Source organism: Tachysurus vachellii, chromosome 9 (assembly GCF_030014155.1).
Source record: "Tachysurus vachellii isolate PV-2020 chromosome 9, HZAU_Pvac_v1, whole genome shotgun sequence".
NCBI classification, from domain to species: Eukaryota; Metazoa; Chordata; class Actinopteri; order Siluriformes; family Bagridae; genus Tachysurus; species Tachysurus vachellii.
Window position 1 is genome coordinate 11,659,056 of NC_083468.1, and position 12,103 is coordinate 11,671,158.

The 12,103-nt window shown below is 37.3% G+C and overlaps 1 protein-coding gene across 2 annotated transcripts in view; it reads right to left on the bottom strand.

Annotated features, from left to right (window-relative positions):
• Nucleotides 1–29: 29 nt before the first annotated feature.
• Nucleotides 30–12,103, bottom strand: part of dhx34 (DEAH (Asp-Glu-Ala-His) box polypeptide 34) — a 28,620-nt gene continuing 16,546 nt past the window's right edge. The window contains exons 8-16 of one of the 2 annotated variants that reach the window (XM_060877695.1): nt 11,954–12,055; nt 11,542–11,793; nt 10,486–10,659; nt 10,289–10,385; nt 10,079–10,182; nt 8,496–8,777; nt 8,072–8,245; nt 3,798–3,939; nt 30–3,664 (exon numbers count right to left, since the gene is read on the bottom strand). In XM_060877695.1, coding sequence (XP_060733678.1) covers nt 3,537–3,664; nt 3,798–3,939; nt 8,072–8,245; nt 8,496–8,777; nt 10,079–10,182; nt 10,289–10,385; nt 10,486–10,659; nt 11,542–11,793; nt 11,954–12,055 — 1,455 coding nt within the window. In that variant the 3' untranslated portion in view covers nt 30–3,536. Of the gene's footprint in view, nt 3,665–3,797; nt 3,940–8,071; nt 8,257–8,495; nt 8,778–10,078; nt 10,183–10,288; nt 10,386–10,485; nt 10,660–11,541; nt 11,794–11,953; nt 12,056–12,103 lie in introns of those variants that run through there. The other variant, XM_060877697.1, reaches the window with a different exon arrangement.

The following is a 12,103-nucleotide window of genomic DNA, read 5'->3' on the forward strand; positions in this document are numbered from 1 at the left end:
TAAATTAGTAATAAAATTACAATTTATATTTTTATTAAGACTTCGTTGATAAGAACAACTCTGGCCAGGGGAAATTAAGGCCTGTTACAGAAAACAGAAAATATTGTTAAAAAAAGGTGAAAGTGTTTGAAAAGTGAAAGTGGTCAATTGCATCAAGTAGTTATCTGCATATGAAGAAGATACAATCACTCACTTGCATACAGTTATGTTGTATACAGAACCCCATCCCAGGAAATGTTTGGCCACATTTAGTGCCATTCTGTACAATCATACTAATGTTTCACTGTAATAAATTGCAAAGTGAACATTTTAGTAGTAATATACAGTAAATTCAGAAAGTATTCAGACCCCCTTCCCTTTTTTTCATAGTTTATGTTGCAGCCTGATACTACAATCTTCATTTTCCCCCCTAATATACTCAGTGCCCCATAATGACAAAGTGAAAACAGACTTCTAGAAATGTATGTAAATTTGTTAAAAAAAGAACCTTTACACATTACTTAGTTGATACACCTTTGACAGCAATTACAGCCTCTCTTAATTAAAGTCTTTTTGGGTATGCTGCAACAAGCTTTGCACACTGGACTGCGGAGGATTTTCTGCCATTCCACTTAGCAAATCCTCTCAAGCTCTGATGGTAACATTTTCAGTTCTCTCCAGAGATGTTAAACAGGGTTTGGGTCAGGGCTCTGGCTGGACCTTGTTGTCATGTTGGAAAGTGAACCTTTGGCCCAGGAGGTCCTGAGCACTGTGGAACAGGTTTTTATTGAGGATATCTCTGTACTTTGCTCCATTCAGCTTTCCCTCAACCATGACCAGCCTCCCAGTTTCCTCTGCAAAAAAAAAAACCCATCACAGCATGATGCTGCCACTACCATACTTTACTGTTAAGATGGTATTGGCAGATGATAAGCAATGACTGGATTTCTCCAAGTATAACATTTAGAATCGCGGCAAAACGTATCAATCTTTTTTTAACAGAGAATGGTTCAATCAGACCATAGAATCTTCCTCACAGTCTGATATGAGGAAGAAACCTTGAGAGAAACCAGATTCAGAAGGGAACCCATCCTCCTTTGGGTGACAATGTACAGTAAATAACGCAAATGCAAATAATGTAATTTCTACAAAAGATTATAATAGTGCAACCAAGAGCTTCTGAGGAACTAATGGGTCAGAGCAAACTCTGAGTTCCCCATGGGAACAACACTAATTCCTTCCTGCCAATGTATTCAAATGACTGCTGATAAATTTCAGACCATACTGTACAACTGACTGATGCAACAATGGTTGAAAGAAGGCATGACAGTCCCCATCCACAGCAATCTCATTAGTCACTGGCTGACTATGCAGATCAATCAAGGCAGTTTGTAATCAGGTAATGAACAATGTGCATTATGTACAAAGTGCAGACAGGGCCTCTGGCAAGACTAGCTATGACAGCATAAGTAAAAGGGAGAGCTAGAAAGTGACATACATGAGGGCTTCCTGGGACGTAAAGCATCCCACCACTCCACAGTCTGCAAACCTGAGCGACTTGTGAGTCTGGTAACGCAACATCACCCAGTCACAAAAGCTAGACTAAACAATGTTTTCAGCCTGAACTTAAACACTGAGACTGTGTCTGAGTTTCAAACACTTAATTGTTTGTGCAGATATGTACTGTGCAACAATCCTGCCCTTGAGCTCTGTAGGCAGTTTCTTTGACCTCATGGCTCGGTTTTTCATGTCAAGAAGCTTTTATTGACATTTCAACCACATATAGCTGAGACAGTACAGATTGAAATTAAATGTTTCTCTAGGACCATGGTGCTACAAAAAAACCCCACAGAGCTAAGGACTTAAAGCAAGTTGTCCTAGCCACATATAGTGCAATATGTGCAACCTAGTACAAACAGACGATACAAAACACTGCATGTCAAATACAGAAAATAGTGCCAACCAGTGTGCATTACAGGATTCAGGAAACTTGAAGTGTAGTTGCAAGGGGTTTGAATACTTATGCACCTGATTTTTCACTTTTTTCTTTTTCATACATTTGCAAACATTTCCATAATTGTTTTCACTTTCACATTATGAAGTATTAAGTGAAGATTAATAAGAAAAAAATATATTTTAACGATTGTACTATCAGGTGCAACATAAATTTTAAAAAAACATGAGGGGGGTCTGAATTTTTGAATCCTCTATATAATTTAGTCATATTAAACCAAATGACTTACACAGGGATTGTTCCAGCATGATCTTAAATTACATTCAAATATGTCTGGCAAAATTTTATCATTGAAAATATAAATGTATTAATATAAACGTTGGACTTTTTGCAACTGAATACAATGTACAAAAATACTCTTCAGAGTAAAGAACTTAGACAAATCTGAACAAACACTGCCTGACCACAGACCGAACCTCATAGCCTCATAACAACAAGCTGCTATTTTTAAACCCCATTACAGAATTTGAGGTACTGTATCAGAGATAGAAAAATCAGTGTGATGCAATGTATGCTGTGTAGGTATTTTGATACAATACTGGAGACAATGCTATAATAGTATCCCATACTTATTGAATCACTACAATTATGCATCAACTTTTGATCGGAAGCAGTATTTAGTCAAGTAAAATTCTTATGTTGTAATAGATTACATGAAAACAATGACATAAATCACATGCCCACCTACTAACACTTTTTCTAGTCCTTGAGCTTTCGTACCTGATTTTGCCCTTTAATTTTGCCCCACTTTTCATTAATAAATGTGCCTTTTGATTTGATTAATCAATAACATAGTTTTAAAGTAACTATGTACACAAGTACTTACTTTGGGATCATTTATTTCTGCCAATGTGCATATTTTAATATGTATTGACTAGGTTAAAAAATGATTACTGAGGAAAAAATGTTTATTTATTTATTGAGATATTTATTCTAATTATTTTTGGAGACAGGTTTTTATTCCTGTGCTATCTGACTTCTCTGACTCTGTGCCAATGTGCTGCTTTGATGTCTTACATATTGTGGGTTTGTATCCTTAATTAAACCCTCATTCTATATTTTAATGATACACAGAATATTTGAATCATACGATCCATGTCTTGTATCTTCATACAGATGATTATAATTTTATAGGCAAAAAGGACTACAGGCTTGCAGGAACTGGTCAGAAAGTTTTGAAAGTATTAAGTACAACTGGATCTTTCAGAGAAAAGTGTGTTTATAAAAGTGTGTTTATGAACTTCTTTCAAGTGTACTTTCATATAGTGAAAATTGTTAAATGAACATTATTCAATTATGTTGATCAAAAAAAGCACATGTAATACATTTCCAGACAATTTAAATTTTTAGTTTTGAAATAGGAAAGATTATGCTTCTCATAGAACTATGATTTACAATTACACATCCATTTTTACAAACACGGCTATATTTTTCAGAAATATCCAAAAATATTTATTTTTTTTTAACAAGAATCTTATACAAATTTCTTCTTCAAAATGTTGTATATTAAAAAAATGTTCATGTGCACAGGGACAGGAAGAACTTAGGACAGGTGTTGGCGTTTGTGTTTAAGTATTTCAGTGGAGGATAGGGTGAAGTCTTTCTTACAGATATTACAATGGTAGAGTCTAGTCAAACTAGACAAGGATCCAGATTTTACTGTATCAGGCTCTGTGGACAAAAATTAAAAGAACTCAGATTAAAGTTTGCCATAAAACTGCAGAACTTTATATATTTACCACGAAAAAATAACAATTAACTCAATGTAATTTAGTGCCTCAATCAAGTAACAGCCTTGTCTTACCCTCCTTAATCGGAAGTTCCTCTAGTGGTCTACAGGTGACCTCATGCTGTATTTGCTCCAGAGGGGTGAAGGGCATGTGCAGGTCACAGTAAGGACAAGTCCAAAATGTCCGCACACACTCACTGTACAAGTCTTTGGAGTCCTTTATTGTATGCAGACATGCAAGAGAGACAGACTCAAACTTGATAATAATGCATTAGTCATTTTTAATTTACAGGTAAGTCACCAGTGGTGTTTCTCAATTAATTGTCTAGGTCATTAGACATGTTACCAGTACCCATGGTATATTGTAAATCCAGTGAACAGCCAATCCAGTGTACACTGGATGTACAGTGGTGGGGAAAAAGTGTTGGCCCTTCCTGATTTTTTATTGAAAAAAATCAAAGACAAATCAAAGATAACAAGTAAACACAACATGCAGTTTTTAAATGAAGGTTTTTATTATTATGGGAAAACAAATTCCAAACCCACATGGCCCTGTGTGAAAAAGTTTTTGCTGTGGGTTATCACACCTGAGTTCAATTTCTCTAGCCACACCCAGGCCTGATTACTGCCACACCTCTTCCCAATCAAGAAATCACTTAAATAAGACCTGACTGACAAAGTGAAGTAGACCAAAAGATCCTCGAAATCTACACATCATGCTGAGATCCAAAGAAATTCAGGAACAAATGAGAAAGAAAGTAATTGAGAGCTATCAGTCTTGAAAAGGTCATGAAGCCATTTCTAAAGCTTTGGGACTCCAGCAAACCCCAGTGAGAGCCATTTTCCACAAATGGAGAAAACATGGAACAGTGGTGAACCTTCCCAGGAGTGGCCGGCTGACCAAAATCACCCCATGAGTGCAGCGATGACCTATCCTAGATGCCAAAAAAGACCCCACAAAAACATCCAAAGAACTGCAGGCCTCACTTGCCCCAGTTAAGGTCAGTTTTCATGACTCCAAAATAAGAGAGACTGGGCAAAAATGGCCTGCATGGCAGAGTTTCAAGATGAATTCTGCTGCTGAGTAAAAAGAACAATGGCTCGTCTCAGTTTTGGCAAAAAACCATCTTGATGATCCCCCAAGACTTTTGGGAAAATACTCTGTGGTCTGACGAGACAAAAGTTGAACTTTTTGGAAGGTTTGTGTCCCATTACATATGGCATAAAAGTAACAGCATTTAAAAAAAAATATCATACCAACAGTAAAATATGGTGGTGGTAGTGTGATGGTCTGGGGCTGTTTTGCTGCTACCTGGAAAACTTGCTGTGATAAATGGAACCATGAATTTCGCTGTCTAACATAAAATCCTGAAGGATCATGTGCGGTCATCTGTGCGTGACATCAAGCTGAAGCGAACTTGGGTTCTTCAGCAGGAAAATGATCCAAAAAACACCAGCAAGTCCACCTCTGAATGGCTGAAGGAAAAACAAAATGAAGACTTTGGAGTGGCCTAGTCAAAGTCCTGACGTGAATCCTATTGAGATGCTGTGGCTTGACCTTAGGTGGTTCATGCTCAAAAACCTTCCAATGTGACTGAATAACTGCATAGATGAGTGAACCAGAATTCCTCCACAGTGCTGTAACAGACTCATTGCAAGTTATTGCAAATGCTTGATTGTAGTTCTTGCTGCTAAGGGGGGCCCAGCCAGTTATTAGGTTTAGCGGCAAGCACTTTTTCACACAGGGCCATGTAGGTTTGGATTTTGTTTTTCCTTAATAAAAAACCTTAATTTAAAGACTACATTGTGTTTACTTGTTATCTTTGACTAATATTTAAATTGGTTTGATAGTCTGAAACATTAATGTGTGACAAACATGCAAAAAAAAAAAATCAGGAAGGGGCCAACACTTTTTCCCACACCACTGTATGTAGCAAAGTCATAAGAGTTGCTAACTCAACTATAATGTAAACTAAACACTGATGGATTATACACAGAACTTAACAAATTAACCCACAACTGTTAGTAGCGTATTTATTACAGAAAATACATTATCGGTTGTTTATTGTATTTATTAACAGGCAGATCATGATATCTTTCCAGAGCACTCACTAGCAAGTATTTGAATTCAGTCAAGTGTCTCTAAACATTGATGTTCTATACATGTATACAACAGATAATGTAGTTGAGTCCATAAGAGTTAATTAAATCCATTAATTTGACTAACATTTTTGCTTCTGTACAACACCACAATGGATGTGAAATAAATTAAGCACAATATGATTGTAGTGTAGACTTTCAGCTTTAATTCAGTGGTTTAACAAAAATATTTTAACAATCTGCTACATTCTCCAAAATAGAATGCACTACTGAGCTCAGCAACACCAAAAGGCCTGGAAGACCACAGAAGACAACTACAAAATTTGTAAGTGGATGATTGGTTTCTTTTCACCAAAGACAAGAATTCTGCAGTATGAAAGCAACCAGAGTGAAAAAGCCACTAACTAACTCTTATCTAAAGCTAGAAAGAATAACAAACAAGCAGCAACAAAGTTAGCTGCCATACAGGCCTGGCAAAGCATGTCAAGGGAGGAAACTCAGCATTTGGTGAATGACATTTATATTTAGAACTGTGCTTGCACAGTTATTTTTGAGTGATTAACATTTTAGACACAGTGTGTTTCTCACGTCAGGGCCAGAATGTGGGGGAATTCAAATTTAAATATACTAAATAAAATTATAAATGCAACACTTGTTTTAGCCCCCATTTTTCATGAGCTGAACTCAAGACTAAGACTTTTTCTATGTACACAAAAGGCCTATCTCTCTCAAATATTGTTCACAAATCTGTCTAAATCTGTTAGTGAGCACTTCTCCTTTGCCAAGATAATCCAACCACCTCACAGGTGTTGCATATCAAGATGCTGATTAGACAGCATGATTATTGCACAGGTGTGCCTTAGGCTGGCCACAATAAAAGACCACTCTAAAATGTGAAGTTTTATACTGTATTGTGGTCTGGGGGGGGGTCCGAAAAACTTGTCAGTATCTGGTGTGACCATCATTTGCCTCACGCAGTGCAACACATCTCCTTCGCATAGAGTTGATGGTGGCCTGTGTAATGTTGGTCCACTGGCTGTGCGAAGTTTCTGGATATTAGCAGGAACTGGAACACGCTGTCGTATACGCCGATCCAGAACATCCCAAACACCTCAATAGGTGACATGTCCGGTGACATGCTGGCCATGCAAGAACCTGGATGTTTTCAGCTTCCAGGAATTGTGTACAGATCCTTGCAACATGGGCCCATGCATTATCATGCTGCAACATTAGGTGATGGTCGTGGATGAATGGCACAACAATGGGCCTCAGGAACTTGTCACAGTATCTCTGTGCATTCAAAATGGCATCAATAAAATGCACCTGTGTTCATTGTCCATAACATATGCCTGCCCATACCATAACCCAACCACCACCATGGGCCACTCGATCCACAAAGTTGACATCAGCAAACAGCTCAGCCAAATGATACCACACACGCTGTCTGCCATCTGCCCTGTACAGTGAAAACCGGGATTCATCCATGAAGAGATGAACATTCAATTCACAGGCAACAACTCTGGTGGACATTCCTGCAGTCAGCATGGCAATTGCATGCTCCCTCAAAACTTGCGACATCTGTGGCATTGTACTGTGTGATATAAACTTTACATTTTAGAGTGGCCTACTATTGTGGCCAGCCTAAGGCACAACTGTGCAATAATCATGCTGTCTAATCAGCATCTTGATCTGCCACACCTGTGAGGTGGATGGATAATCTAAATTAAGACAGATTTGTGAACAATATGAGAGAAATAGGCCTTTTGTGAAAATAGAAAAAGTCTTAGATCTTTGAATTCAGCTCATGAAAAATGGAGCAAAAACAAAAGTATAAATATAAAAAAAGATCTTTCTTAAAAGAGCATTTGGAAATGCCTGTTTGTTTGCTATTTAGATATGTTAATTAACATTCCCAAAAAAATGAATGCTCTTAAGAATACTTGGTATCTTGAATGTGAAATGTTCCACATTCAAAGTAGGCATTCTTTAAAATGACAGTTTAAAAAGTTTTTTTTTTTGTTTTGTTTTTTTGCGAGTTAAAGATTTTCACATTTGCGTCACTAATACCTAGCCTGATTTTTCTCTTTGATGATTTCATCTCAATTTAATCATCGCTGTTAATATAATTTACATTTTATTTTCAGTCTGTAATGGACATATCCAGTCCTAGCAGAACACATACTACATTCTGAATGTACATGAAATTTCTGCACAGATGTACTTAGAATGCTAGTAAAGAGATCACTTACACAGAGGCAATTATAGGTGAAGTAACTGGTGACACATAGACCTCCTTTTATTAAATCTGGTTCAGCTTTCATCTCAGGGAAGAGTTTAGGGAGGGAAACATCCATGTTCAGCTGAGGTCCGACATACAGGTTCTGAGTCTGCAGTGGGGTAAGCCTTCTCAGACTGTAACTCACCTGGCAAGAGACTTCTATATTAAATATTCTTCTTAATTTCATTGGAATAAGAGTGAGCAGGCAAAAGCTTGTTAGCCAAGAATTATGTTTAATTTATAGAAAGACTCTTCTAAAATAATTACATAAACTGACACTCCTAACCCAGCTTACCCAAAACCAAAACATCCAAACTAGTAAACAATTAAGAAAACTGTCAAGCAAGCTAAAATGAATGTAAACCGCAAGTATCCAGCACCAGAAGACCCATTACCTCAGTATACAGTAGAAAGCGTACTAGTCCATCTGCGACCTTCTCTGTCTCATGATAGGCTGGTTTTGGGCCAGCAAGCCCCAGAACTGCATTAGATCTCAAACCTGACTGGCTCAACTTGGCCTGTAGCAGATTGTCCCATTTGTCCCTCATCTTGAGGGCAGAAGTCAGCACTTTGAGAGCTGCCACATCATCACATATAACCAGCTCTAGCCAGCCATCTACAACCAGCCGTGTGCAGTCTGCATTGCTGTCTATAGAGTTTGCCAATAGCAGCAAAACCTGGAGAAAGATGAAGAGTTGGGGAATAAAAGTAAATGATAATGGCAATAGACAATTCAGTCACAGGAATGGTTTTCTATTTATTAGGGCCTAAATAACAATTGTGTGGTCCTCATCAGCTTCTGAAAACAAACAAATAACCTTAGATGACGACAACAACAAAAACAAAGCTGATTTAAATATTTTCTTTATCATTCAGAAACCTGTGGGGCAAAATATGTAGACCCTGTAATTCATTAACAAATGAAAACCAAAACCAATATCCAAAGCAACAATAAATTGAGGTAAACTCTGTTTCTGTTGGAGTTTCAGAAACAGAGTTTGCAGTTTTTCAGAATGTTTTAGAGAAATTCTGGCCTGCTCTTACTTACGTATTGCCTCAGTTCATTGTTGTCACTTATGCACAGTTCTTTTATGATAGCTCAATCTGGTTGAGGTCTGGACTGTGACTTGGCCGTTTCAACACCTTGATTTTTTCCTGCTTTAGCTATTTCAATGTCTATTTGCTGGTGTGGTTGGGATCATTGTTCTGTTACATGACCCAATTTCTGCCCAGTTCAAGTTGATGGGATAAAAATCTGATATAAAGTGGGGATTATCATTGTCTATATATCTGAAAGTTTCTGTGTGGCTGAAAAATAAGCCAAAATCAAAGTCATGCTGTCACATTCTTTTTCCTAGCCGTCCTTTCAATAAAGTCATACATGTTCAGTCTTTTGTGCAATCATAAACATTTATTGTGCTTACAGAGGCCTGCAGGTCACATGATGTAGCTCTTTTCCTTTGTATCTCAGAACATAATTGGTAAAATCTTGAACTGAATTTGTTGGGACACCCACTCCAATGACAACTGTCTCCATTTGTAAATAACCTTTCTCATGCTAGAATGGAAAATTGTTTAAATGTTTTCAGAAAAAATTAATTCTATTGTGTTTTTGGTGTTTTTTGTGTCATCCGAGGTTATTTGTTGTTTAAATTAAAGCACAGAAATGAAATAGGATGTATGACTGAAGACGAAATGCTTATTTGACAATCTCAGTTCCAGTTATAAAGGCACAATTACTTGTAAACTTTCAAGTCACACACTGGCTTTTTTTTTTTTTTTTTTTTAAATCATACATAAAACATATTGAGGGTTTTAAAAAAAGGCAGATGTGCTTTAGGGTAAGATAAAAAAAGGCATAAAGGGTTACAGGACTGGCGTGTGTGCATACATTGATACTACTTTTAAGAAATCATTGTTTTACACTGTAGTCTGTAAGTCATATAGCCTGCTAGTGTTCATTCATCATTTCTCTAACCTGCAAGGCAGGGACCCGAGCACAGTTTGACAAATATGGCTTATTAGTTTCAAGCAGAGTTACAAAAGCCAGTAACTGATGCCCATTACTCTGCCCATCAGCACCTAGAAACATAAAAAATACATTGTGAAAGAGAATATGAGCATGAGAATATATATTGAGACATTTCATCTGATTACTGATTGCTTAAGAGAGGTATACATAACTTACGGATCTCATGTTGAGGTATGTGCAGCAAATCCGAATTACTGGCAAAAACACTAGTGGGATGAATCACAACACCTTGCTTGTTACGAGTGTGAAATACCTAAACAAAAGACATTCCTGTTATATATTATATATGATAAAGTTACATAACCAAGGTTGACCATAATTTTTCTCTGCGTGTATGTGTAGTGTGTGTGTGCCTGCTCTGAATCTTTGCAAGAAGAATTATGTTCATCAGGCAGGGCCAGCTGTGGGTACAGGCCACGGCAAAGCACCAGTCTGAAAAGAGCCTGTTGCTGAGAGGACAGCGTTGCACTGGCATATACATCTCCCTGAAGCTTGCATACATCATGCCGCAGTTTGAACTTTAATTCCTGTGATAAAAATTTCAGTAGAACTTTGTAAACCATAGCATTGTTTTAAACACACGTACACGAAATTGAAAAAAATACTTGTGCAATATTATGATCTTAAGCCTTGACAATCCAGTAAGAGATATTCAGTCAGCACTGTATCAGTGGTATCTGGTCAGAATTGGCAGAAAGTTCACATGAAATTAATCATACACCACATCACCTACAGGGGATATAAAAAGTCTTCATGCCTCTGTAAAAATGGCAGGTTTTGTGATTTAATTAAACATGATTAATAAATAAATAAATAAATAAATAAATAAATAAATAAATAAATAAATGCTGGCTTGTGACAAACACAAGGTACTTGCTTTTCCCTATTATTTTTTCAAGGTATCTGCTTATCCTCAGTGTGCAGTCTATATTTACAGCTTTGTTTGTTTAGCATGCTAACACCTTCAGGTTTGTGCCTAACATGTCTGGCAGGCTGAATACAAAATAGCGGAGATTAAAACAAAGAGAAGTCAGGTTTTGTGATAACCTGTATCCTAACATACTGTATTGTCCAATGGAGACATTTCTGTAATTTTAGTTAACTGGTTGAGAGTTAGTGGGAACTTAGCGAGTAGCTTGTGTCTAAGATCCCATATTGCACACTAAATAGTTTGCCAGTGATACACTTACTATTTAGTTATACTACTTTGTGTGTTTAACCTAGGTGTATGCAGTATTGAATTCTGAAGTGAATTGTAAGATTATTCTGCCCTGTGGAGGAGTACAAGCACAGCCATTAGATTTCAAACAACTTAAAATTTCTAAAGCTTAACCCAGCTATAAAAATCCTGTTATTTGAGTGTAAACATCCTTGCTACCCAATTCCTGTACAACAAAAATATTAAGCACCTGTATGTCTACGTCCTGTACTGAAGAGTCTTTGTTCTTCTTGCTTGACCCTGTATCTTCATCTGAGTCAGAGGACAAAGAATTCTCCAGGCCTTCCTGTAGATGCAATACTTTCCTGCGACTGTTCTCCGTTAACTCATATTCCCTCTTCAGATGACGCAGTTTTTGATGTTCAGCCAACCTCTTCCTGCGCTGGGCCTGGTTCTCAGACACATAGTTTGACTCCACCAGCCCATAGCTCCTCAAAAGGTCCTGCAACCATGGTACATAACGTATCAAGCATATTTAGCAATTACAGATAATATATTGGCACGGGCTTCCGTCATGGTAAATAAGGTAATATTCAATTCACACACAAAGCACCACCATTAAGACCACTATTGTAAACTTATCGTATATTCCAGATGTTTACCTTGAATTGTTTTCTCAGATTGGCTATGTCATACAGTCTCTGTTCCTCTAGTCCTCTTCTTTTGCACCACTTTCTGGAGCCTCCTCCACTGTCACCTTTCGCCTACAGAGTTTCAATGAGTTTGGTGCAATGCCTATCACCATTTTTGTA